We start from the raw sequence: 25,643 nt of genomic DNA, 5'->3' as shown, positions 1-25,643 counted from the left end.
CGTTGCCAGATGGGGTGGCTTTTCTTTTTGAAATCGGGGGCCCCATCATCCCATCATCACCATCCGAAATCTCATCTTTATACATATGCACTCTTTATTATATACTTTTAATTTATTTACAATTATTGGTTTTTAGGCTTAAATGCTTTACTCGTTGCACAGAAATGTCGTAGAAACTAAAAATTAAAAAAGGCAAATTCGTTTTAGCCACTCTTTTTCCTCGATTGAATTAAAGGTTACTCGTTATCAAGAATAAATAGGAACACAAACATAAAAACACTAATACTATTTGCTTTTGTTCTGGAAGAGAGTAAAATACTACAGCATAAAGAAGTTAACTCGTTCTTGATCAGTAGGCTATGATGTTTGGCTATGGCTAAGCAACGGTTGGCTTTTTGGTCTCTCTGCTTTTGAATGATGGGCTCTGGAATCGCCGAATGTCGATCCAATTATTCTTGTGTGGTGCGTTTAAGCTCAATTCAATCCGAAAGTTAAACAAAATTACTCTGCTCTCTGTGTGGAATTATACCGCGTTGGGGTGAAGTGGGGCCGTGGCCACTTGGCCCGCCAGCGTGCAGGATCGGCAGCAGAACGTGGTGTAGTACGGATTGGTACAGTACTTGCCCTGGACGATCAGCTTGCAGTTGGCGAAGTACGGATTGTCGACGCACTCCGGCGACACAGGTACAACAGCTGATTAAATAAAATATATAATTTTAATAACCTCTTGATGAAGAACTTAAACTTCATAACTTACATTGTATAGACACATTCGCATCTCCATTGGCGTAGGTGTACGCATTGCTGGCCCTGCAGGTATACTTGCCCGAATCCTCGGGGGTCACATCATTCAGTACCAGACTGTGTGGCTGAGCTGTAAAAATATAAAAGATTTGATATAATTATAAGGTAATACACCTGTCCTTGAGAACGGAAAAAGAACAGATCAAAGATTCCCAGCTTGTGCATTAATCTTAGCCTTAGCCTTATTTGAGAAGAAACGTTCTTGATATCAACACCAAAGTTCTCTCGAGTTTTATTTTCCAATGAAAGTAGTTTCATTTGACTTATGTCGATCCTAGTTCTATGCATTCCATATATGGCTTATGTATTCTTTACTCACATATAATTTGAACCCGCTCGTTGTTATAGAGAGGCACATCGTCCTTGGTCCAGGTGACATTTGGTACAGGATAGCCCTGCACCGAGCATCTCATGACAATGGTGGATCCCGGTGAGTAGCTGTTCTTGGGGTCCAGCGCCAGCACGGCGTTGACATTCACTGTTCATAAGATCAAAAAAAGGTTAATTCCTCGGTAACCAAAGAAACCCCTTACGAAGTAGATCAAACACCATGCCAGGCCAGCCGAAACATGCAAATGTGCGATACTTACCAATGGGCTCGGGCACGTAGGCCGGTCGAGTGGGTCGGAAGGGAGAGATGGGCCTCTGGGTCACCGGACGGGTGGCCGGGTCGAGCACATACTGCAAGTACTCGGCCTCCTCGTGGTTCTGGGCCCGCACTGGACCCACCGCCTTCAGGGTGACAAGCAGCGAAACGGGACGACCCACGGTGTACACCTCGCAGGTGTAGAGACCAAGATCAGTCAACTGTATGGAGTTGAAGACCAGCGAGTAGTCGCGGGCCATCAGGTTATTCTTGAGGCCAAACATCTGTCCCTTGCGCCACCAGCTGACATGCGGTTCCGGGTAGCCACCGGCGGGACAACGAATCACCGCCGGGCGGTTCAGCTGAACGATCTGGGTGACGTTCTTGTCGCCGTAAATGTACGGAGGCAGGCTTACGGGTGCTACCGTCACCGAGTTTCAAGCAAGCAGTTACGGAAAAGCAGGCAGCATGCGCAAAGGTTGCAATATAAAGCGGTTAGTTACGTAGCCATCACCAAAACTTATGAGAGAGTTTATACGTTTTAGATGGTATAAGTCGGTTTTCCAACTATTAGGTAATCGTTAATAGATATGCACCCTGAAATATGATTTGTAGTTCGTTAAATTAAGCATTTAACTTCATGTTAACTTCCTCTTAGAGAAATCGGACCACAGGATTGAAACAATATTCAAATTCTTACACATTCTTAAGATTAGTAACGATGTAACGACGTAATAGTAGCAAATTTTTCAACGCACCTGTAACCTGGAGAGCAACCTCTCGTCGCACGGGTTCACCAAGGCCATTGCTGGCCACACAAACATAGGTACCATCATCAGTTTGACGCACCTGCACGATGGTCAGATCTCCGTTGGAGGTCAAGACGTAGCGACCCTTGTTCGTATTGATCTTTGAAAGGCATGGTAAAGCATTAAAAAGGTTACGAAACAGGATTTGTCGCCCCCTCGACAACTTACCACCAAGTTTTTGAGCGACCAGGTGATATTCGGAGCTGGATTGCCGGTGGCGAAGCAGCGCAAGACGGCGATACCACCGATGGAAGTCTGGACATCCAGTTCATGCGGTTGCTTGGGTTCCAGAGCAGCGCTGAAATCGCCCGGATAGGCGACCACAGGGGCCTGAGTACGAGGTGCCTGTGTGGGACGAGCAGGATGGACGCAAAGTTGTCCGCAACCATCGCTGCAACATTTGTTGTTGCCCAGACAGTCGGCATCGGAGTAGCACTCGCGGATACAGCCACTGGCATTGGCCGACAGAGCTGGACACTCGCCTGGCTTGTTGATTTCACGGCAGACTGGGGCAAACTGGCGATCGTCAGATCTGGACACGTCGATGGCGCACTGTTGGCCCTCTGGACAGCTGTAGCCATCGCAAGGATTCTCGCAGACGCACTGCGTGCACTCTGGCTGGGATCGGGCAGCCTCACGGCGTATACCATACGGACAACGAAGTTCTTGGCACTCGGCGTCGAAGGAATCGCAAGGGTTCTGTCCAATACCATTGTCTAGGTCGTTGCCATCCGCTGGAAGAGAGGGGAATTACGATTCAGTTAAGCCGGACTTGACAGAGAGATCTTCCATTCCCCAAAACCCGTGCATTCTTATGTCTAGTGAAAGTGCACTAATCGCAACTATTACAGATGCTACTCTAAAGATTCTACGAGAACAAGCGGTTTGGGTGAGGGCAGATTGCAAGGTGCATTCATGGGTGGGTGGGTGCAGTCAGCTCTGTGGTGCAGTGAGCTTTGTGGTGCAGTAGTGGTGGCTGGTGGTGGGTCTTACGTCGGCATTGGCTCATGCATGCCTCGAAGGATCGGAAGTTGTTCAGGTTGCCGGAGCAACCCTGGTAAATGAAGGACACACAGTTTCCTATCGAATCGTCGTAGTGCCAACGGCGCTCTTGCACCGAAGGTCCATTGCAGCGGCCCATCGCCAGGGGCAGCAGGCAGATATCTACTTGCGCAACGGAAGAAGGGTTAGCCCAAGGACTCTCCAGGATCCCCCCCAAAATATATGTTACCTTTGGTCGAGCCTACTGCCGGTTCGCGACCGGCTATGCACACTGTCTGGCACTCGTACAGATCATTGAAACGGTTGCCGGTGCCATCGCAACCGCCGTAGGTGAAGGGCTCACAGGCCTGGCTCTCTTTGTTGAAGTAGTACTTGGTCTGCCAATCGGTGCACGGACCCGTCGTCACTTGCTCATGGCACACGTCTGACACAAGAGATTATAGCACCTGAAACACTCAAGACCCCAACCCGGCTGCCCAAAACTTACCCACTCCCTTGAACTCGCCGCACTGCCGCTCGCACTGGTCGCGGGTCTCGAAGCGATTTCCATTGCCACCACATCCTGTGTAGGTGAAGGCCGTGCAGGCCATGTTCTCGTTGTCGTAGAACCACACGGTGGTGCGGTTGTCGCACTCTCCAGCCTCTGGTGGTAGGGTGCACACGGAGTAGGTCTGAAAGAATAAAAAAATAAGCAAGTGGTAATAAAAAGAACTTTAGTTTGATGATCCATCGAAATATTTTAACTTACCGCTGCTGGAGGTTGTGGCTCGGGTTCCACCGGACCCTGACCCCTGCAATAGCTCAGACAAGCGCTCTCCGACACAAAGTTATTGCGATTACCGCGGCATCCGGTGAACTCGAACTCGTGACATCCGCCACTGCGCTCGTCGTAGAACCAGCGTCGCGAGAGGTCACTGCATCGTCCTCGGACTGGGGGCAGGGCACAGGTGGTCTGGGCGTCATTGCACTCGGTCTGGCACTCCTCCTCGCTGGCATAGTTGTTGGCATTGCCGCCACAGCCCGTGAAGACGAACTCATCGCAGAGTCCCTCCTGGCTGTTGTAGAACCAGCGGGTCTCGTTCTCGTAGCAATTGCCCGGCTCGGGAGCCAGGAAGCACTTGGAGGTGTCAAGGTGGGGTTCGTCCACAGGTTCCTCTGGTTCAGGTTCCGGTTCGGGTTCGGGTTCGGGCTCGCCAAAGCGGGTGTCTATGTTGGGAGAGCAGCTAGCCGAACATTCATCCTCTGTGGCAAAGCGATTATCATTGCCACCGCAGCCGCCATAGTAGAACGACTGGCAGCGCCCCACCGTCTCATTGTAGCTCCAATTGAGCACCCATTGGTCACATTGACCTGGATCCACTGGCTGACTGCACTGAGCAAGAGCTTGAGGAGGAGCTGGCTTCCTGGTAGGAGCGCGAGTTGGTGGTGCAGTAGGAGCAGGAGGCTGCTGCCTGGAGCAACGCTGCTGGCAGGCGGACTCCGTTTCAAAGCGATTGCCATTGCCGCCACAGCCGCCGTAGTAGAACTGACGACATGCGCCATATTTCTGATCAAAGTGCCACTTGAGGGACCATTCACCGCATTCACCAGGGGCGGCTTCCTCCTCGCAAATGTCCCGGCTGCTGGGAGCTGGCCTGGCCGGAATGGGGGTGGTGGTTGTTGGTTCCGGCTTGCGATCGCAACGTGCCAAGCAGGATTCCTCGGTGGGGAAGCGGTTCTCGTTGCCTCCACAGCCGCCGTAGTAGAACTGGCGACAGGCCTGATCCCTGGTGTCATAGTACCAACTGCCAACGTAGTTATCGCACTCGCCCGTGTCGGCAGGTAGGTCACAGATGTCCTTTGCTAATTGTGGCAATGTTACGAATAGAGTGTCAGTAGGGCAAGGTGTTTGGAATTGGATAGAACACAGAAAACACACTGAAAGCAGCCGCCAGGGGCAGACAACATTTAAAGCTTACCAACTTGCCGGGGGCAGTGGTCCTCGCAGGACTCCAAGGTGGGGAAGTTGTTCTTGTTGCCACCACAACCCGTGTAGTAGAAGGGCACGCAGCGCTTCTCGCTCTCGGAGAAGTGCCATTTGGCCAGCTTTTCACTGCAATTACCGGCTTGCTTAGGGAGCGCACAGCGGTCTGGGATTCATAGGATGGTGGAGGTGTTTGGTGGTGCAGGAGGAGATTCGAATGCGGGTGCAGATTCAGGAGATCGGCATAGCAAGTAACAAGCAATCATGCACATACAATAAAGTAACCAAGCAGTTTTTCGGGGGAGAAGGAAAGTGTGGGAAGAACATACCGTTAACCAGGAGAAACCAAAGGGTTTAAGCTTAAAGATACTCATAAACCAAAGCATAACGTTGCAAACAACTAGTCCCATTACCATTACCCCATTCAAGGCACCACGAAATACTAAATCAGATCTCAAACCTTTAAGCACGCCAGGCTGGCGGCAGTTGTAGTTGCAGGCATGTTCCGTGGGATAGTTGTTCTTATTGCCCTTGCATCCTCCATAGGTGAAGGGTCTGCAGATGTCGCTCTCGTTGTCGTAGTACCAACGCTCAAAGTTTCCGGCACACGGACCACTTTCCACGGGCTGTTCGCAGGGAGCTGAAGGAAGAAGAATTGAGATATAGAAGATGGTATAGTAATATCGTACAAAAATACATATAAGATAGACATACTATTGAAAACAGAGCTATACTTACGCAGATTATCGCTGGCAGAGCAATTTCCTTGGCACTGTTCCTTGGTATCGAATCGGTTGTTGGTGCCGTAGCATCCGCCGTATTGGAACTCCTCGCAACGGTTGTAGTCCGCATTGAAGTACCATTTCTTATCGGATCCCGTGCAGGGTCCAGAGGCCTTGGGCAGCAGACAGACATGTTTGCCGCTGTAGTCCTGGCAGGTGTCCTTGCACTCGGTCTCGCTGTCGAAGCGATTGTCGTTACCCTCGCATCCACCATACCAGAATCGAGCGCATCCTCCGTAGGATACATCGAAGAAGTACTTGACACTGAAGTTTGTGCAGTTGCCCGTTTCCTTGGGCAGGCTGCAGGCCTTTTGCGGGGGTTGCTGGACATTCTCGCATCCTCCGAACTTCTCGTCCGTCGCCTTGGTAACTCCATCCGGACAGCAGCCGAACTTGCTCTCCACACAGGTGCATCCCTCGCCGTTGGGTCCCTTAGCCGGGGTCTTTTCGTCATCGCAGCACTTGAACTCCGTCTGCAGGCAGTGGCATCCGTGGTTGTGTAGTCCCTTGGCGAAGGTGATTCCATCGGGACAGCAGCCGAACTGAGTGGTCTCACAGGGGCAACCCTGGAACTTGGGACCCTTGGCTGCGGTAATCTTGTCGGGACAGCATCCATGCTGGGTCGTCTCGCAGGCACAACCCTCCTGGTTGTAGCCAGTGGCCGCCGACTTGTTGTCCGGACAGCAGCCGTAGGGCGTGTAGTGGCACTCGCATCCCTCGTTATTGGGTCCACGAGCGGCCAGGATGTTGTCGGGGCAGCAGCCAAACTCGGTGTCCAGGCAGCATCCTTCCCTGTTGGGACCGTGAGCCGGGGTCTGGGAGTCCGGACAGCATCCATAACGTTCCCGAGTGCAGCCCGCGCATCCAGCACCATCTGGACCACTGGCTGGAGTTTGACCATCAGGACAGCAACCGTTCTCGGATTCTCTGCAGCCCTTGGGCTTCTCTGGCTCAGCACCGCAACCCTCGAAGTTCTCACCCTTGGCGGGAGTTTCCGCATCGGGACAGCAACCGAAGTCCGAGTAGGAGCAGGACTTCCCGGCATCTGGCTCAGATGTCGTCGAATCCTCTCCTGACCCCTCAATCTCGGTAGGCTCCGTTTGCGTTTCCTCTGTGGTGGTTGTAGGTGGTACAGTGGTTGTCTGCGGACATCCCTCATCATCCTCTCCTTCGGCAGCGGTGAATTTGTCGGGACAGCATCCAAAGAGAGTCTCAGCACACTGGGACTTGGGACAACCCTTGTTGTTCTTGCCCCTGGCTGGAGACACTCCGTCCAGACAGCAACCGTATTTTGTATCGGCACAGGTCTTAGCAATGGGGCAACCCTCGTCGAATGGTCCCTTGGGTGTGGATTTGCCATCCGGACAGCAACCGTACTTGGACTTAACGCAACTACTCTTCTTGGGCTTGCACTTGCGGGGCTTGCCCTTGCCAACTTCAGACTCAAAGGAGTATGGAGTACTGGTCTCTGAATCGTCATCCTTGTCACTGGTGCTCCAGATATCATTGGTAGTGCTGTCAAGGTCTGTAGACTGGGTGCTGTCTGTGGATCCTTCAGAAGTGCTTTCAGTAGATCCTTCGGTAGTACTCTCCTCAGTTGGTCCGCTTTCTGTGGTATCACTAGTTTCTCCAGTTGGAGTGCTTTCAGTAGATTCGGTTGAGTCTGTGGAGGAAGCATCTGTAGACGCAGAGGTTTCTGTGGATCCAGAAACATCTGTGGAAGATGACGAGTCTGTAACGGTTGAGTCTGATGCGATGGAAGAGCTTGTGGAACTGTCGTCATCGACGGTACTTCCTTCAGTGGTCGAACTTCCATTGCTAACCTCAGTGCTTTCGGTTGATACAGAGGATTCAGTAGATCCATCGGTAGAGCCATCGGTAGAGCTATCAGTAGAACCATCAGTAGAGCCGTCAGTAGATTCATCAGTAGATCCTTCAGTAGATATATCAGTAGATGCATCAGTTGAAGTATCAGTAGATCCATCGGTAGCCCCGTCAGTCGTGCCATCAGTGGAAGCATCTGTCGAGCCATCACTAGATACCACAGTGGATTCGGTGGAGTCCGAACTTGCAGTGGAAGAGGAACCTTCAGTTGAGCTCTCAGTTGAAGAAGCATCCGAGCTTGAAGAAGCGTCACTGGTTGAGGAAGCATCAGTGGTTGAGGAAGCGTCCAAGGTAGATGATTCGGTAGTTTCAGTCGATGACTCGGGGGTGGTTTCCGTTGTTTCATCCGAAGTGGAGTCCGTAGACGAAGAGACTGTAGAGTCAGACGTGGCCTCTTGAGTACTGTCCGAAGAACTCTCCGTTGAGCTGGATACACTGTCAGTTGTGCTGGATGCACCGTCAGTAGAGCTGTCTGTGCTATCACTAGAATCGGACACAGACGAAAATGAAGCCTCTGATGTAGATTCACTAGCGTCTGAAGTTTTGTCTGAAGAGTCAGTAGAGTCATCTGTTGAACTCGAAGCTTCCGTGGAACCTTCGGATGTAGAGTCTGTAGTAACAGTAGAGTCAGAAGCATCTGAAGAGCTTGAAGCATCTGTTGAGTCCGATGCGGACGCTTCCGTTGAGCTTGAGGCATCAGTGGAGCTGTCTGAGACACCCGTCGATTCTGTAGACTGGTCTGTGGAGTCGCTGGAATCGGACACTGAAGATGATGAAGCCTCAGAAGTCGAATCGCTGGAAACGCTGGAACTGGAATCGCTTGAGCTGGAGTCACTGGAGCTCGAGTCAGAAGTCGTCGAGCTGGAGAGATCAGTGGAAGCCTCAGAAGTGTCCTCATCATCGCCACTTCCTTCTGTAGAAATACCGCTATCGGTGGTTGAATCGGTTTCATCTCCCGATCCTTCAACAGTGGTACCAGTCGAATCTGACTCATCGAAAGGTGTCGGGCTATCACTTTGCATAAGTTCCTCAGCCTCAGGTGTCGTATCCGTACTCGGTTTGTCTTCCAAATCTATAACAGCGGCGTTCTTTTCGACTTCTGGCAAGCTGTCGGTGATCAATTCAATACCATCTTCATCACAATCCTCCTCGTCATCTTCGATAGGCTTATCGGTGCTAGTCAAGGGCAATATCTCATCTTCCGTGCAAGCTTCTGGATTACATTTCTCGGATAGCGGTTCGACCTTTGATTCATCGCAGCTTGTGGACTTGGTTCCATTGGATAGGCACAGGACTTCACGAACTCGTTCCCCACCTCCACACGCCTTGCTACAATCTCCCCAAGGTCCAGTGAACCACTCACCGGGGCACTCCTTCTCCTCGCCCTCGCACTCCTGTTCTGACTCTGGTTTCGTGTCCTTATCGCACTTTGAGTCATCACTAGCCGGACTCACAGTCTTGCCATCGAACTCCCCGCAGAGGACAATGCGAGACTTGACGCCCTTTCCGCAGGGAGCAGAGCACTTGCTCCATTCCGAGGAGAACCACTGCGCCTGGCACTTGGGCGATTTGCATGGTCGAGAGAGAGTAGGTACCTCCGGTTCACAGAACTCCTCCGGATACACCTTACCGTCCTTGTTGCCACAGATAGCCGTGCGCGTTTCGGTGTTCTGACCGCATGCGTTGCACTACAGGACAATCGAATTCAGTATGTGAGGGGTGGAGAATTGACTTCACTACTTACACCGCTCCACTGAGAAATGATCCAATCAACGCCCTCACAGGGCGTCAAAAGGCAGGACTTCTCCACCTCAGGCTTGACTTCCACGCAATCTTCTTCGGGCAGGACTCGCTTGCGTCCGTTCTCCTTGATGTAGCAGGTTACCTTACGGGTCTGCTTTCCTTCGCCGCAGAGCTTATCACATGGCGTCCAGGGGCCCAAATGATACTTGGGGCAGTTCTTTACATCGCGGTTGCACTCTTGCTTGGTGGCCGGCTTGTTGCCCACCTCCTTGAGGCAAACAGCGTCCTCTTCGACTGTGTGCTCGCTAAATTAAAAGCCACAAGATTTAATTGATTTACAAGAAAGGTATGTAAACGCAATAGTTGGGACCCAAATTAATTACATTACATTATCATCGTAAATCATAATATCTTACCCTGAGGAGGAAATCCGCTCGCAGGTGATGCTTCTGTTCTGGAAGCCATCGGCTCCACAACCCTTGGAGCACTTGGACCACTCGCCCTCCACCCAGTGGGGAGCGCATGGTTCCGTGCCGCAGGCCTGTTCCTCGACTGGCTTGGACTTCTCATCGCACAGAGCTGGATTGACTTCTGCCAGGGTGATGCGGTTGTTGCAGGTGACCACTCGGCTCTGAGTTCCACCGCCACAGGAAGCGCTGCATTCACTAAATTGGTGATGCGTCCACGTATGCGTATCCTGTTGCGAGTGGCTGAGGGATTCCGGGATGCTGTACTCGTAGTCGAGGCTGATGTTCTTCTCCTGCACCAACATCACAATGAAGATGCTCTCCGAGATGGGGCCGCTGCAGGTCAGTTGATCGGGGGCCGCAAAACCCATGGGTTTGCGTTGGTAGTTCCACCACGAGTTGGCGAAGAACATGGGGCGTGGGAAATCAATGCGCCAGTCGCCGTTCAGGTAGTAGTGTCCACTGTGGTTCCTGCAGGCCAGATAATTGCTGGACGGCGCCGTCTCCTCGATGCGGATATTGGTAGCACCCTCGGGTAGGAGCAGCAGGTCATTGTAGCCTGCAGCCAAGTCCTTGGTGGCGATGGTGTTGCGGATCGTCTTGCAGGTGCTACCATCGCCGCCGCACTTGCGGCACTTGTCCTCCTTGGCATTGCTGCCCAACATCATGTCGCAGCCCACGGGCATGCACTTTCCATTGACGCACACGTCCAGATCCTGGTCATTGCAGCGGGTTCCATCGATCACCGTCTCCCTTTGGCGGTAGTAGAAGCGCTCACCCTTGGGCATGCAGTTCAGCTCGCAGGGATTGGGCGCGTTTAGGTAGGGCACCCATTCGTAGAGGACTCCGTCGAAGTGCTGTCTATCGAAGCGAGAGCACTGCTGCGACCGGAAGTCGGGTTCCTCCTCCGGACAGTCTTGTGTGTTGCAGGAGAAGTAGCGGCGACTGCCTCCACTGCAGACTGCATCGCCACGGGCGCTGGAGGGTATAAGAATACATTTAATTTTGATTTAAGGAAAACTAACAAAGCAAATGAAAGATTTGAAATCGGTGATATAGGTGCCTAAAAGTATGCTATACCTAATAGCAATCCAGCATACTAATCTTTTTTATAGCATGCTTTTAGTCACTTTTGCAGATACTCACAAACCATTGAAGTTTGTATCATTAAATTGAATAAGAATAATTTGGTTTTGATCCATTATATGTGGTTCTGGTATACTCACTCTCTGCGCAGACACTCTCGAGTCTGGTAGGACACTCCACCGCCGCAGGTTCTCGAACAGTCCGAGGGCGAGCTCCATGCTGTCCACTCATCGGGATCATCACCCTCGCCGCCGGGCGTCACGGAGCTCTCCGGCAAATACATATTCGCCCCATATTGTCTTTTTTGTCTTAGTCCAGCCTGAAAACCATTCAAAAGGGGATTAGCTTCAAGAACCTTGACTATCTTGACCCCTTCATACTTACAAATCTGCTATGGGAATCATGGATGCCGGCCAGAACAATGAATGCTACCAAGGCAGTTGAGCTGCAAGTGGAAAGCGGAGAAGGCAATTTAATTAAACGCCACCCAGACATAACCTCGCCCAACTTGGCCAAGCCATTCATTAAAATCATGGGACCGAAGTCACGTGTTGACTTGTTGCACATACTATACAGATATATTTGTTGACTCTGCGGACACACGAGTGCTCAGACTCATTAGAGATGGAGAAGCAACAGGCTGAATGGATGGATGGCTAACTGGATGGTTGGATGGCGGGGGAGGAGCAAACTTGGACTGGGACTTTCTCAAAAAGACCCTACCCCGCAGGTCCAGCGAAGGGGCAACAAACAAACTTTTGTGGGGCTTCGCGGCGACAACATGATGAACTTGTTTATGCTCACTGGCCAGAGCAAGCAAACATTGAACTTGTTTTTGCGGCCGCAAAAGTCGGGAGGGAATGTCGCGGGCTTGAGATTGCGAAAAAGAATGGGGAACTTGGTCAAGTAAAATTTGCAATTTCTTCGGTAACAATTTTTTATTATGCGCCGCGTGCACGGACCATAAATATGCAATGCCACATAAACAAGACATAATTTAGCAGGGCTTCCTGCCGATTTGCCAAAACGAAAGAGGAGCACAAAATCCAAGCAAATAATAAGTACCGAAAGCCAGGGAAATATACGATAATGCCGCAGACAATTCGACGCCGCCGAATCCCTGCGACTTCTTAACTTCTTCTTCTGCTGCTATCCAAGGAGGATGTCGTTTCGTGCCCCGAGGACAAGTTGCGTGAATATGTCAAAGGCGTTCAATGTTGCAGGCAACGTTTGCCGCTGCTGCACTGCATCCATGCCCCCCTCCTTCTTCATGCTCCTGGATTTTTTGTTGGGGGCTTGCCAATTTAATTTCTGACACTGCTGCGTGCGGGGAGCCTCTCGGTTTGTTCCGCTTGGACGCCTCCGACTGGTGGCGTTCGCCTCCTGACTTTCGGAGGACAACCCCGACGTCCTTTTGGTCCTTGGAACGCAGCAGGCGTGCTGCTTATGACAGCCGGCAGCAGAGCAACGGAGGGCAGGAGGACCGGGCGCCAAGTGTGGCCATAATTTTTATGCTTCTGTGTTGGCATTTTAATGCAATTTGAGCGCATTTCCCTTTTGAAACCAATGCCAGGACACCTATTGCTTTGGCAAGGACAACGGCAAATGGCGAATGGCAAACCGACAACGGCACACATTTCACAGTCCATTGAGCAGGGGCGGCGTCGCCCAGACGCCCAGTTCTTCACTCCTTCTCCAGGCATTGCGTCATGCAAACAGGATACTAGCATACTGGGATACCAGGACTCTAGAGGACTCCCCAGACCCAACTCGATTAATTGGGCAGTTCCAAGGAAACCGCTGAGGCGGCGAAAACCGCAAGAGCGCACTTCTTGATTTCGATTTCATACGCGACTGCTGATTACGCAAAATCCTCGGACCCCCAGACCCTCAACCCGAATACTTGGGATTGAGATTCGGCGGGGAAATAACATTGTTATTGCCACATGCGGCGGATGCCACGTGACAGTGGCACAAACAGTTGGCGCAATCGTCAAATAAGTTACACATGTCATGTGAACCACCGACGCGCCGCCACAGAAATGTCATAGCAAACTGGAGACGGAAATGCTAAATTCGGCTGGGAGTTTACAATAATACAGTGTGCGCCACGTCGACTGGACTAACATCGGGAGCCGGAGCCACAATCTCTGACCCCATTTTGTGACCAGGATTTAGTTGGCTGGCTGGCAGGCGAGATCAAAGCTTCGGGGGGCCAATTAACGGGTCGCTAAAGGCATCTTTATGGCCTTTCTGGCCAGAAATGGTCCCACAATAGCCGCCCATTGTTCATTGTACTCGCAGCATTACAAAGGCATTTGGGTTGGGGCTCTAAGCGGTGATAATATTTTAAGGGGCCATGGCAATCACTGCATTTGTGCAGTGAGAGTGCAGGGAAATGCTCCCTTTTTCGCTCCACAATTGCAGCCATTATCAGTCAACTTGAACAACTGCAGCGTGCAATGCAAATCCAGGCCAGACACATATTTCTAAATATGTATATACACTCTCTGCAGAACGAGTAGCTAAAAGATATTCACTCCGCATCCATGCCAGAGATATATTCACGATCGTGTAATGGCTTTCAAATGCCTTCCATGCAACAAGTGCATTCTGGGGTGGAATCCGTATACACACGAAGAAAAAGATAATGAAATACCAGATAAATAACACTTACATCAAAGATTATAAACATAATTTTTATATTTTATATCGGATGTAAATATTATGTCGCAGAGGGTAAAACAATACTTTTTTCGCCAAACGTACTTTTTTGGGTGGAAAAGGCGATTTTACGAAAGAAAAAAACGATATTTTTTATGAAAATTGATAAAAAATAAAATTTTAATGTGTGAATGCCAATTGGTTGGAAATTTTATTACGAGTTCTAAGTTGTAGGACATTCCATTCTTGGAATCTTAAAAAATATTTTACGGTGTAAGGGATTGATCTCTAAAAAGAATTTCAAGAATGTTCGTACTCCTAAAACAATGTTTTGTTGTGTAAAATGTTGCAACGACCATCGTAAATAAAGCGCCTGCTAATGAGCCGAAGCTACAACATCAACATTATCAGCGGCACTTACTGCACAAGTGCGTGCACTTAGCCGCCAAAACTCAAGACCGGCAACAAGTTATGGCTAAACAAAAGCGGAATCCAAAACTTTCGGAAAAGAAAATATAGTGTGGCGAGTCGAAATCCAAACAACTGCCGCCCAAAGACAAATACATGCTGAACAGATTTCACACCTGACCGTTGAGAACTGACGTTGGATTTGTTTACATGACTCATCCGCGAGGTCGAGTAAGTAGAATTCCCCCACTTCAGGCCCAACCACCACCCACTTGTTATGGGGAATCGGAATCTTTGGGCCTTTCCCATGCCAATTGATCAAGGCAACATCAACTTAATCAAATGGCGGGGCCTGCAATACTGGAGCTGCATCCATGAGGATTCCAATGCGAGCGCCCATTCCACAGCTGCCTCTGCAGATCCCGGGGCCCTTTGATGAAGATGGAATGCCCATGGCCCCCGGTTCGCCAGCTGCAACCGTTTGACTTCTGCTGGCCCCTTTCGCTTTTTTATGTTGATTGTAAAGAACGAAAGGAATTCGATGTTGCAGGCAGCAACTGATTTAATTGCAGCAAACTGAAAGTGCGGATAAATGCAGCAACCCCTGCACTGCGAGAAATCTTTATGCGCTATAAGGATATTTTTGATGAATGAATGAATGGGGTTTCAGAATAGATAATAAAATAAGTTTTTGAATTCTATAATACTTCATCCACATTGTTTGATATTAAGTATTATTTCCTCATATAACAGATATACATTATTTTGCCAATTTATCTTAAAAATAGAAATTATATCTCTATCAAATAAAAATATTTCTACATAATTCAATGATCAAAAAGATAAAACCCATGTTCAGAAGTGACATAAGATATGTATCTCAATTTGTTTCTGTGTAATTAAAGCTTGTGAAACCCTTTGCTTTATCTGAACCTGATCAATTTGGGCACTAAGTTCTAATCAGCTTCGTTAGTGCGTTTTATTTGGCCGCAGGACGCCAGGCGGCAATTGTGCACTGGGATCCACCTCATTAGGCGGAAGGATACGTGCAGATGTGTGACACCCGTTTGTTCAAATACAATTACATAGTCATACAATTATCGCAAGACAAGCAGAGACTAATGCAAAACGCCAAATTGTGGCTGAGGTGTGGCCAGGTAAATGCTCATGTTGCCACGCGATGATGATGCCGACGATGAGGATGATGGGGTTGCTCCTCCCGCCGAGACTCCAATGACGATACGATGATGATGACTCTATGCAGAAGATGCGGGCCTGGCACGGGGGCAGAAAGCTGGTGGAACGACGACATTTGTTGCAACGGAAGTAAATGTTTGCATTGTTGAAATTTTAATTGCATTTGCATAAAGCAAGGCACACAGAGAGTGGAGATGGAGATGGAGCTGTGGATGGAGCAACATCCTCAGTCCGCCGAGGGGGAATGGGAAATCTAGCTGCAGTGCTGCAGTGCTGCTGCCATTTTGACTGGCAGCCAAACACTTGCACAGCCTGGCCAAGCAATTATCAATTTCGAAATTAATTTAACTTAATTGAGTAGTGAAAATAATAAACATACGCCCATTTTGCCCCCAAGTGTTTACGAGAGGCAGACAAAGCAATGCTGCTGCTGCAGCATGGAGATTATGCAACATTCTACCAATTTTCCAACGATGACGATGCCCACACAAAGTTGCATTTGTGTTCTCTGGGGTTGGGTGAGGAGAGGGAGTGAGGGTGAGGAGAGGGAGTGGAAGGGTTAAAAGGCACAACAAAGTTTGCTCAAATGCCTAATGAAATATTTGCCACGCGTTTGGCCAAATGAGCAGTGCAAATGAGCAAACAGAATGCGCATTGGAGACCAGGGTCCAAAAAAGGGAAAGACAGATTTCACTATGCGTTTCACTTGGCCAACTTACTGACCCATAAATTTCACTCGCCGTCAGCGGCGGCAGCAAAGTGTTCGACTGGTAAACAAATTTTTACGGCCCATGCTGCAGCGGCCTCCGCTAGAGAATCAACAGTGCTGTGCAGCTAATTAGAGGCATCATAATGCCGCTGTCGCGACTTCCCATCCTCGAAAAGAGCTCTCAAGACCCCCCAAGGCCCCGCCCCCTCCACCACCCGCACAAACACTGGCAGTTTTCTATTTGCCCAACTCATTCGGTTCGAGATTGCAACAAGCTGCTTGACTTCACTTATGGCTAATAGCACTCAAAAGGGGGCCTGGGGAAACATCCACTTTGGCACCCCTTCTGAACTTTGGCCCCCCAGCCAGCGGGGGATTATTAATCAGGTCTCTGTGTAAACATTTTAGCGCCAACTTGTAATAAAAAAAAAGGTGGAGGGAAATCGAAAGTAGCACTCACAGGATGCCAAATGAGCAGGCATATCTCAGCACTTAATTAGCGCCAAACTAAGGTACATAAAAAGCACACAACATATACTTTTCCAGCAAAAACTATTTTAAGAAAGGCTATTTTTTAGGGAAATTCAGTTCTGCTGGCTCATCATTTTTATAATTTCAACAACAGAAGGTAATTAAATGCCACATTACTTATGCCAAATAGAAATATCTGTCTTAGTTTCAACGACCTGTTCTGGGCCAAGAAATCTAAAATAAACAATGACCAACTCCCATGCTGGACGCAAACAAATTTCAGTTATTTACAATGGCCTGCGAATCGAATCGGTAACCCAGGCGATTGGCTTAAACGCTATCATGTCAGCAAGTACGTTTACCTGACGGATAAAATGTGGAGCAGACATTGATTTATGGCGCAATTACGGGTGCGCTTATTGTTTCAGTACTTGTCAGTTTTCAGGGATAGTGGCTTCCTTGCGTCTCTGGGATTCCTTTCTGCCAGTTCAGGTATTTTATACACATACACGGGCCGTCGGAAGTCGAAAAGGGCTGCGTCCCTGACCCCCAGGAAGGGCCATCGATTTGGACTGCATTTCGGTTCATTTGCTGTCATCAAGATGCGCATCACGTTTCCCAAGAACACCCCGTCAAACCGATCGTCCGTCTGTCGTCCGCCAAAACATTTTTATGGGTTTTTATGTTTTTGCGGTGCTCTTCCTTTGGCTTTCGGCTGGCGGCGATTTATAAATTCACTTGTTGCATGCCCCTTATTTTATACCGGCTCCCCGCCTCCGGCAGAACTTTTTAGGCACATATTTTGCTGCCTGTGACGCATCGTTTGGCTTCTGCCTGTGCCTCCTTGTTGGATCTGCAGAGTTTTTGGATATTTCTGCAGTCATGCCATGGTTTTTTCTCCTTCTCTGCGTTTTGTATCTTTTTTTCTGTATCTTCTTCAGGCTGTGCAATTTTTGCGGCGGCATATTTTGGGGCATCCTTTTTATCTTCCGCGTTTGCTGGGAGCGATGACCCCGTGTCGGCGGCTGATCGATCCGATTGTGTGTGTGTGTGGCTGTTTATATAGCAGGGCAAACATTAACAATAGCTCTTAAGTTATTTGCCACTCACACATTTGATTTGGCTATAGGATAATTAAACGCCGCGGAGTCGGCAGTCTTTTGTTAATTAAGCATAAGACATTAAGTCATGGGAAAGATCCCGGGGATCTTCGGTCGCGAAACCATTAACCGTGCCATTGGGGGGCCTCATGGATGGGGGCCAATGGGGTCCAAGGGGCTCCGATTGCCAGCACATGTGGCAAATGCAGCGTGCAACATTGCCGCCATGAACTTGGGAGGCAATTGAGGCATGGAATGAGCAAGGGCCGATCCGCAGGATTTCGCTGCAAGCTGCAAGTGCAACAAGGGGGGCGTCTGTTGAACATAATTTGCTGCTCATTTGCCGCATCATTCGATATTCCGCGGAAATCCATCCCCAGGCACACATGCCATTTCCGGGCGGGGTTTTCACCCATTCCAAAGATTACAGAATATGCAGATTTCGCACACTTGCCGGGCAGAAAAAGCACCCACTTCGCTAGATCAACATTTCAGAATTTTCTTTCTCTGATTTATTTATAGCTATTAAGGATCAATTATGCAATTCGAGCGTGTGTTTACTGTGCGGACTTGTGCTACACTCCCAGTTTCAAGGCAACCGGCTCTGCGTGTATCATTTCGAAAGCATAAATTTGGAAAATTTAGTGTTTATAGTGCGGCTCGCACACGGATCACACTCAATAAACAATTTGGCCCAGCAACTATGTGTGGGCAATTAGACGCTGCTCGTGTTATTCTTGTTGCATCCATTTTCCTGCCGGGGTCAGAATTTAGTGTTTTCCGCAGAATATTATACTTGAAACATAACAAACATTTCGGGCGGCTACAATTTATCAGCATAGGTAAAGTCTTATATTTAGATTGGGGAATTTTCATTAAATACACAAGATCCTAATTCCACAGAAAGACGAATGGGGCCGTACGAATTCCTCTCGGAGTGGAGATTTCCTATGGCAGATCTTCCAATCTCAAACAGCATCGTCGTCTGGAGTCAAGTTCAAAGACGTCACGAGTCACAAATTTTCGCTTAATGTAATGTATATTTTGGCCACTTAATGGCCACACACACGGGCGGCTCATCTGGCGAGATACGACCTACAAGATGCCCGGTTACTGATTTACCGAGTGCGTTAAAACGTTTAGTTTGTGCCATTAAACTACAGACATGATGATGGTTATACGTATGTTGACCCGCTGTGGGCCTGGCGATTATCAGGCTTTGGTCTTGGCCTGGCCGAAAGATCAGATACCCTGCACAGGAACGCTGCCTTCAAGTTGATTCTCAAGAACTTTTCCATTAGTTCGAACAGAATTTGCCGGCGAAAACTATGATTTCCTGCGAACTGTGATTAGTTGCCCCGCCGGACACCATGTGTGTCCTCAAACTCTGGCCAACATGGGTCATGTGGTGGCCACATTTTTATAGCAGTACAGCTAAAAAATGTCGAGATCTATAGTTTTCCCCTGACGTTGACAGAGATTTTCGCTTTCAAGTGGCTAACGCACAATTTTCGCGAAAACGAAAAACTTTAAAATGCTTGACGAATGGATGCGCTAACTGCCAGTTGGCCGAGGAACAAGTTTCTGGCCTTTTATGTGCGACGGTGTCGGGGACTTTATGACTTTGGCCAAAAATAAAACGCACGCAACGCTTGTGGTCAACGGGCAGCGAAGAACGGGCCTCGCTGAGATGGAGATTATGGCCAAGATAGGGCTGGGATGTCCAGCATGTGCGTGAGAGCAGCCAAAACCGTCGAGATCTCTGGAGTTCGGTTCAACTTTGAACCGACCTCTCTGAGTTGCTCTGCTCGAGTATCTGTCCAAGAAGCTGACCACTTTATTTTCTCTACACATTTTTGGGGCACTTCAAAGCGCACGCACTTCACCTACGAACGCAACTCTTTGGGATAAATATTTACATTTCCATTTGAACATTTGATTTGATTTCTTTTTCGGAATCGCACACACATCGCACGCTGGGGAAACAGAGAGACCTGTCGATGGAGTGCAGGTGAGGTAATGGCACGATTTTCTGGGCCACATTTTCTGGCTGGAGGAGATGGAGGGCCACCGATCCGGCTGTTTGAAGTCAAATCGCGCTGCCGGAAATTGAGATGTTTCAAGGGAAATTGATTTGGCCAGCCCCAAATTAGCCTAATTATAAGGGATATTTTCATTCCTCCATCATATGCCCATCATTTAATTGATTAAATTGTATTTATTAAATTCCATGAAGAGGACACTGCGATGCCACTATTAAGGCCATAACTTTTGATACAACTTTCAGGGCTTAATTGCTAATGGAAACATTTTTGCCAGGACGAAGGACGCAGGGGACGCAGCGCACACAAACACATTAGAAGGGCTTTGAAAGCGCTTTGAAAAATGCTGCAATTTTCATTAACAAACTTCAATTAAGTTGGCAATGTAATTTGGCATGCAAACAAAATGCTGGCCAGGATAATGGCAGTCGCGCGCAGTGTCAACATCGAGGAGCGCCTGTTGCACAGCGAGCACGTAGCCAGGATACGCCCACATCCGCACATGTGGAAGGACCAACGGGAGGATGCCAGAGGCGGGGGGCAACAGGAGCAGGACTCAGATGAGCAGGAGGGACCCGTGTCAAGTGTTTGCGCATGTAGTTCAAACGGAATTAAAATTCCAATTGACACAGTAATTTGCTAGCAACACAAAGGGAATCAATTTCAGGGATTGCAGTTGCTACATCTGTCGCGTTCGAATGGATACAGATACATGTTTGTCAGATGCTTACCACAACCGCCTCGATAAATCCATTTTGTGGCTCCTTGCTGACAGGACGGGACACAATAGACGTCGCCCCTCACTTTTCGCGCTTCCCACACTCTCCAATATCGACTATATATATTTTATTCTCGGTGTATTTTTTATGTTTGTATTTCGTAGCGGTATCGTTTCACCTCCTTGTCCCTGCTGAAGTGGCACACACTCGACGGGGTAACAGCACTTGAGTTTTAATTATGCGGCACAGAACTTGTCACTTAAGAATCAGAAGAGTACTCGGCACTTTGCGCCTGCGCATTGCCACAGGACACAATATCGGATCGGTGCTATCGCGGTACTATCCCAAGGGTCCAAATCTCCGATCCGACTCGATTCGGCACACATCCGCAGGGTTTGACGGCACGCCAGCAACTGATCGAGTCGTATGCGATCGCTCTAATTCTGTGCCTTGCTGTGCTGGTACTGTGCTGTGCTGTGGCACAGAAGCCGAAGCAAAGCAAAAGCAGCAGCAAAGCAGCGGATCGGAAGCAGCAGCAGTGATATCGCAGCTCTATGTAGCTGTGGCCATTTAGCTTTAGTTCTACAGCGATAGGACGGCTTCCGTCCCTTCTAATCTCGAGCTCGCGACTTCGATCGGTCTCTAGAGGGTGCTCTATGGCAGCAGTACTCCTCTGGATGCTGCGCAGGGCTAGCCAGTGTAAGTAGTACATATAAAATCGTTTAGTTTATGATCCTTTGCCAACCGGCCCCCACCGGAGACTAAAGTCGACTGGCGTTTTTTCAGTTCTTCTCTTTTTTTTTTGCAGTCTTTGGCACTGTAACAACTGGTTCCCCGGCAACTCGACGCGACTCTCACTGATCTTTATGCGTTGCACGTGTGCGAGGAGCGAACCCAGCCGATACGATCCGAAGTTGGCAAGTGATTTACTGGCCCTGCCCTCCACATGCTCTCGCATGGCACTCTCGCACGGATTCCAGTCAAGATCAGCTAATGAGCCGCCCCTGACAACACATGTGCCGACATCCTTTGGCCAGTGATCCTGACTTGTCATACCCCCAAAATGCATCTCAATTTCCCTCTAATTACCACTGGCAAACACATGTGCGATGTGTTGTTTACTCTGATTTTTCGCCCGTTTCACAGACAAATTTAGGCATCCGTTCTGTGGTGGGATAAATTGCAGTCTGGCATTGCAGAGGCGTCATTGGTGCAGCATATTAGTTAGCCGCAGCATCGGTTTCACGAAATTCGATCGTTTCATTCATGAAATTCGCCCATCCAGAAAAAGTCAGAGCCTGAACGATGATTTCCGCATTCCACTCGGCTTGGGTTTCTATTAATAGTTCACATTCAACATTCAAATCTCAACCGAAACTCATGTTTCCGCCAAAAAATAGGACTAGCAAGATGATTAAAAACTCAAAGTAGCAAAAAGTAGGGTCATACATTTAGTTTTCTTTTCTTTTTGCATTTCACAATCGGACTTTGAACGCAATCACAAGAGCAATCAGCCTTCCAAAAATGTAAAGAATTTGCATGACAACTTCTTTTTTAAAAGAGAACAATCTATCGAAAAATACCAGCCCTTGCCTGGCAACACACAAACACGATATAGCCCAGCCTTATCGACATGGTTTGTTTTCCTTGGTGTTACTACAAGTTCTTGAACTTTTTAGGCAGATGTGGTTTTCGGTAAAAAGCAACCCATTCAAATTACGAATTATGTATTTAAAACCTAACAAAAAGCCTTGGCAATATTTAAAAAACCAAAAATTATATGATTGGATTTAAAATTATCTCAACCGCAAGCCAGCTTCCGCCAAAAAAGTAGTTTCAACTCGCTGATAAAACGATATTCTTGTACTAGCCCGAATAATGCGTGAGGATCGGTTATATAAGCCTGATGCTAGGTCTATTTTTACACCCGGCCTTATCAACACATGTCCAGGGAAAGTCGCCCTCCAGTGAGCTAATAAGTCGCAGAAATGTATTATCCACATTTCAAGGCGAACCCGCGACTAGCGATATATGGAACGCGCTTGATATTATAAAAAAATTCGCAAGTACAAGCAAATTCTGTAGGCCGTACACTTGATATAAAAACATCCATTCATGAAATTATAGGACCAAGTTCTAATTGGCATCGCGGCGGAAGCCTGCTATCTCAAGCCATTGATAGGGGGCTACGGACACTGCCTTGGTTTGGGTGAACTCCAATTAGCATAGCGATGACCCATTTAGAACAGCTTCCGTCTCTGGGACAGGGGTGCTTCTCTCGCTGTCGCTCTCGATGCTAGAACGTCTCCCTTATCTTCGCCCAGTTCCGCTGCCACTCAATATCGGTATCCTAAACGCCCAAGTATGTGGGTGAAGGGTGGCAGCGGCGGCAGTGGGATCAACAGGAAGTCGGATAGTGGTTTGTTTTATATAAACTGTATATAATAGAAAACTATAGATTATAATTGGCGATAACAAGGCAGACTTAGTCGGGCATACAAACTAGAAACCTGGATCCCAGTCCGTTTGCTGGGCCTGCATGCTCGTGGTGTAGCACTGCAGTATGTCGCCGGCTTGGGGTATCACTTTGGTATCTTTAAAGCGTAGGCCGCACTCCACATCCTTCTTGATGGTATCCACCTCGTTCTTCAGATGTCGCATGGACTCCAGTGGTCCATTGTAGACCACCTCCCCATCTCGCAGCAGGCGGAACTTTTGGGCCTTCTTCAGCACTCCCTTGGTGCAGCGACACCCCGCCACGGGAACTTCCTTGCGACCCTCATTAATCAAGAAGTTTTGCAGGACATTGGCCTCGCCCAGAACCTCCTCCACTTCCACGGGGGGCAACTTGCTGCTCAGCTGCTCTTTCAGATCGTCGATTAACCGGTAGATTATGTTGTAGCTGCGTATGTTCACTTCTTTGGCAGCCTTCACCTGAGGTGACTCGACCGCAAAGGCATAGATAATGGCATCGAAAGCCTTGGCCAGCTCAAGATCCCCCTCGGTCACATTGCCCACGCCATAGTGCACGATGTCGAGGCGGCAGCTTTCGTTGCTGTTGTAGGTCTCTAGCACGTCAAGAATGGCCTCCACGGAGCCATGAACATCGCCCTTGATAATGACACTGACCCTAGGCTTGCCCGCGTTGTCATCCACTTGCTTGACCCGCTGGCCACCGCGCATTCGGAAGCGTCCAGCCAGCCGGCGGGCCTCACGCTCCGCTCTGTACTTTGCCTGGTGTTCCTCCTCCTTTTTTCGGATCTCATCGCTGCTGGACTCGATCTTCTCCTTTTGCTCCTCGTGCTCTCGATACTTTAGAACAGCATGAGCTTTTTTCTGAATGAAAAAAATGCTATTAGTGTAATGAAATATATGAAATTTAACAAGACTCACCTCCGTTTCCACCTCGAGTATGAGATCACCAGCAAGGGGCAGTTCGCGCCAGCCTAGAATCTCAACGGGAGTGCCTGGCGGAGCTTCACTCAAAGGCTGGCCATTGTGATCGAAGAGACCTCGCACTTTGGCATGAGCCAAGCCACTTAGCAGTACGGAACCCTTACGGAGAGTTCCACGTGATACAATGGCGGTGGAGAGCTTGCCACGACGGGGATCGGTTTTTGATTCCACTACGATTCCCTCAACCAGACCCGTTGGGTCCGATTTCAGTCCCATGAGGGTGGCCTGTGTGCTGACCGCCTCGGCCAGCAGTTGAAGATTAGTGCCCTTGAGGGCGGAGATTGGAATCACTTGGACATCACCGCCATGCTCCTCGAGGGCAAGTCCCATTTGGGCCAATTCTTGCTTGCTCTTTTCCTAAAAATAAAAGTAATTCAGTAGGTTATTTCTGGAAGATTCTTTAGCTCTTACAATATTAGCCTCTGGCTTGTCGATCTTATTGAGCGCTACGATAATGGGAACTTGAGCCTCCTTGGCCAGCTGGATGACTTCACGTGTTTGTGCCATGACACCATCTTCGGCGGCCACCACGAGGACAATGATGTCCGTGGCCACAGCTCCTCGAGCTCTCATCGCACTAAAGGCAGCATGTCCCGGTGTGTCCAGAAACGTGACCCTTTCTCCATTTTCCAAGGTGACAGTGAAGGCGCCTATGTGCTGGGTAATGCCACCAGCCTCGCCGGCAGCCACATCAGCACCTCTGAGGGAGTCCAGCAAGGTGGTTTTGCCATGATCCACGTGGCCCATTACGGTGACTACGGGTGGACGCGGTTGGAGGAGCTCTGGAGGAGCAGGAGGTCTGGGGGCCACATCGCGTTCTTTTTGGTCATCCTCACTTGTTACCTCGGGTGTGGCCACCACCCTGGTTTTGGCGCCCAGATTTTTGGCTATTTCCTGAATGATCTTGAGATCTGCCAGCTTAAAGGCGGCCTCAATATTGTCGGCGCCCTTGACATACAGCATGGCCTCCTGGACATCATCTGGAGAAGGTTAGATCTTTGATTAGTTGATTAAATAAGGGATAACCATATTTACCCAGTGGCCGTTGCAGTTCCTTGGCCAGTTCAGCCACGCTCATGTGTCGCCAGATGTCGGTGGCTCCGCTGCCGGCCGTTTGTGCTTTCTTGGGAGAGTACTCTATAATTCTGGGGGATTTCTAAAACAATTAGTGAGTGTGTCCTCTATTTTTTTGTTTTTGATTGTTTTAAAATTTACCGGCTCACAGTTTGAGAGCGACTGCCGCAGTGGCTCTAAAACCTACCTTCTCCTCTGCTGTTTTGCGGCGTTTCAGGCGTGCGGCATTCACGTGAAATTCCCGTAGAGTCGTTGAGTGCTGCTCCCAATGTGTGACTGCGCGGCTGGAGTGCAGGGTATTGGCCAGTCGACTTATATTCACGACCCGAAACATCTTCCACGAGAGTTTTCCTTTTTTTAATTAATTTTAACTCAACTTTTAAGTCGCGTAACCGCTGCAGCCGATTTGTACCAGGGATGGAACTTCCAATCAGCTGTTTCACAAAGTTGCCGTACATTTTAAGGGTGGCCAATGTAGATGGCGCGTTGACATTTACGTAGCATGTCATGTAAAAATGAAAATGTTTAAGTTTTGGCGCCATCTAGAATCTGATTAGTAAGGCACAAAATAATGTACACTTCCACATGTAGAATAAATGTATAAACGGTTTTTACATTACGTAAAATATTAATATCGATATCAATGCATCGATAATTGCGCCTAAATTCAATTTATT

At 48.9% G+C, this 25,643-nt stretch overlaps 2 protein-coding genes across 9 annotated transcripts; both read right to left on the bottom strand.

Annotated features, from left to right (window-relative positions):
* Positions 1-71: 71 nt before the first annotated feature.
* Positions 72-20,890, bottom strand: LOC108024586 (papilin). 6 transcript variants are annotated; one of them, XM_017094589.3, is made up of 18 exons: positions 20,449-20,890; positions 11,511-11,571; positions 11,267-11,445; positions 9,990-11,018; positions 9,575-9,878; positions 5,903-9,518; positions 5,625-5,804; positions 5,160-5,330; positions 3,950-5,043; positions 3,689-3,872; positions 3,431-3,625; positions 3,193-3,363; positions 2,368-2,933; positions 2,149-2,299; positions 1,395-1,811; positions 1,124-1,282; positions 758-874; positions 72-693 (listed from the first exon to the last, which is right to left on the bottom strand). In XM_017094589.3, the coding sequence occupies exons 1-18, from the start codon at positions 20,469-20,471 to the stop codon at positions 524-526; spliced, it is 8,787 nt and encodes a 2,928-aa protein (XP_016950078.1). In that variant the 5' UTR covers positions 20,472-20,890; the 3' UTR covers positions 72-523. The 6 variants fall into 6 exon arrangements, with proteins under 6 accessions (XP_016950078.1, XP_016950081.1, XP_016950079.1 ...); XM_017094592.3 differs by lacking the exon at positions 1,395-1,811; XM_017094590.3 differs by lacking the exon at positions 5,160-5,330.
* A 1,395-nt stretch (positions 20,891-22,285) lies between these two features.
* On the bottom strand, positions 22,286-25,377 carry LOC108024870 (translation initiation factor IF-2, mitochondrial). 3 transcript variants are annotated; one of them, XM_050889005.1, is made up of 6 exons: positions 25,154-25,377; positions 24,928-25,048; positions 24,304-24,872; positions 23,830-24,249; positions 22,936-23,772; positions 22,286-22,871 (listed from the first exon to the last, which is right to left on the bottom strand). In XM_050889005.1, the coding sequence occupies exons 1-5, from the start codon at positions 25,298-25,300 to the stop codon at positions 22,939-22,941; spliced, it is 2,091 nt and encodes a 696-aa protein (XP_050744962.1). In that variant the 5' UTR covers positions 25,301-25,377; the 3' UTR covers positions 22,286-22,871; positions 22,936-22,938. The 3 variants fall into 3 exon arrangements, with proteins under 3 accessions (XP_050744962.1, XP_016950503.1, XP_043946841.1); XM_017095014.3 differs by having other exon boundaries at positions 22,857-23,772; XM_044090906.2 differs by having other exon boundaries at positions 22,857-23,772; positions 24,928-25,037; positions 25,154-25,290.
* Positions 25,378-25,643: the final 266 nt, after the last annotated feature.

The sequence above is a fragment of the Drosophila biarmipes genome, chromosome 3R, assembly GCF_025231255.1.
Source record: "Drosophila biarmipes strain raj3 chromosome 3R, RU_DBia_V1.1, whole genome shotgun sequence".
Taxonomy (NCBI): domain Eukaryota; kingdom Metazoa; phylum Arthropoda; class Insecta; order Diptera; family Drosophilidae; genus Drosophila; species Drosophila biarmipes.
Note: the sequence above shows the minus strand (reverse complement) of the source record. Positions and strands in the feature narration are given on the sequence as shown.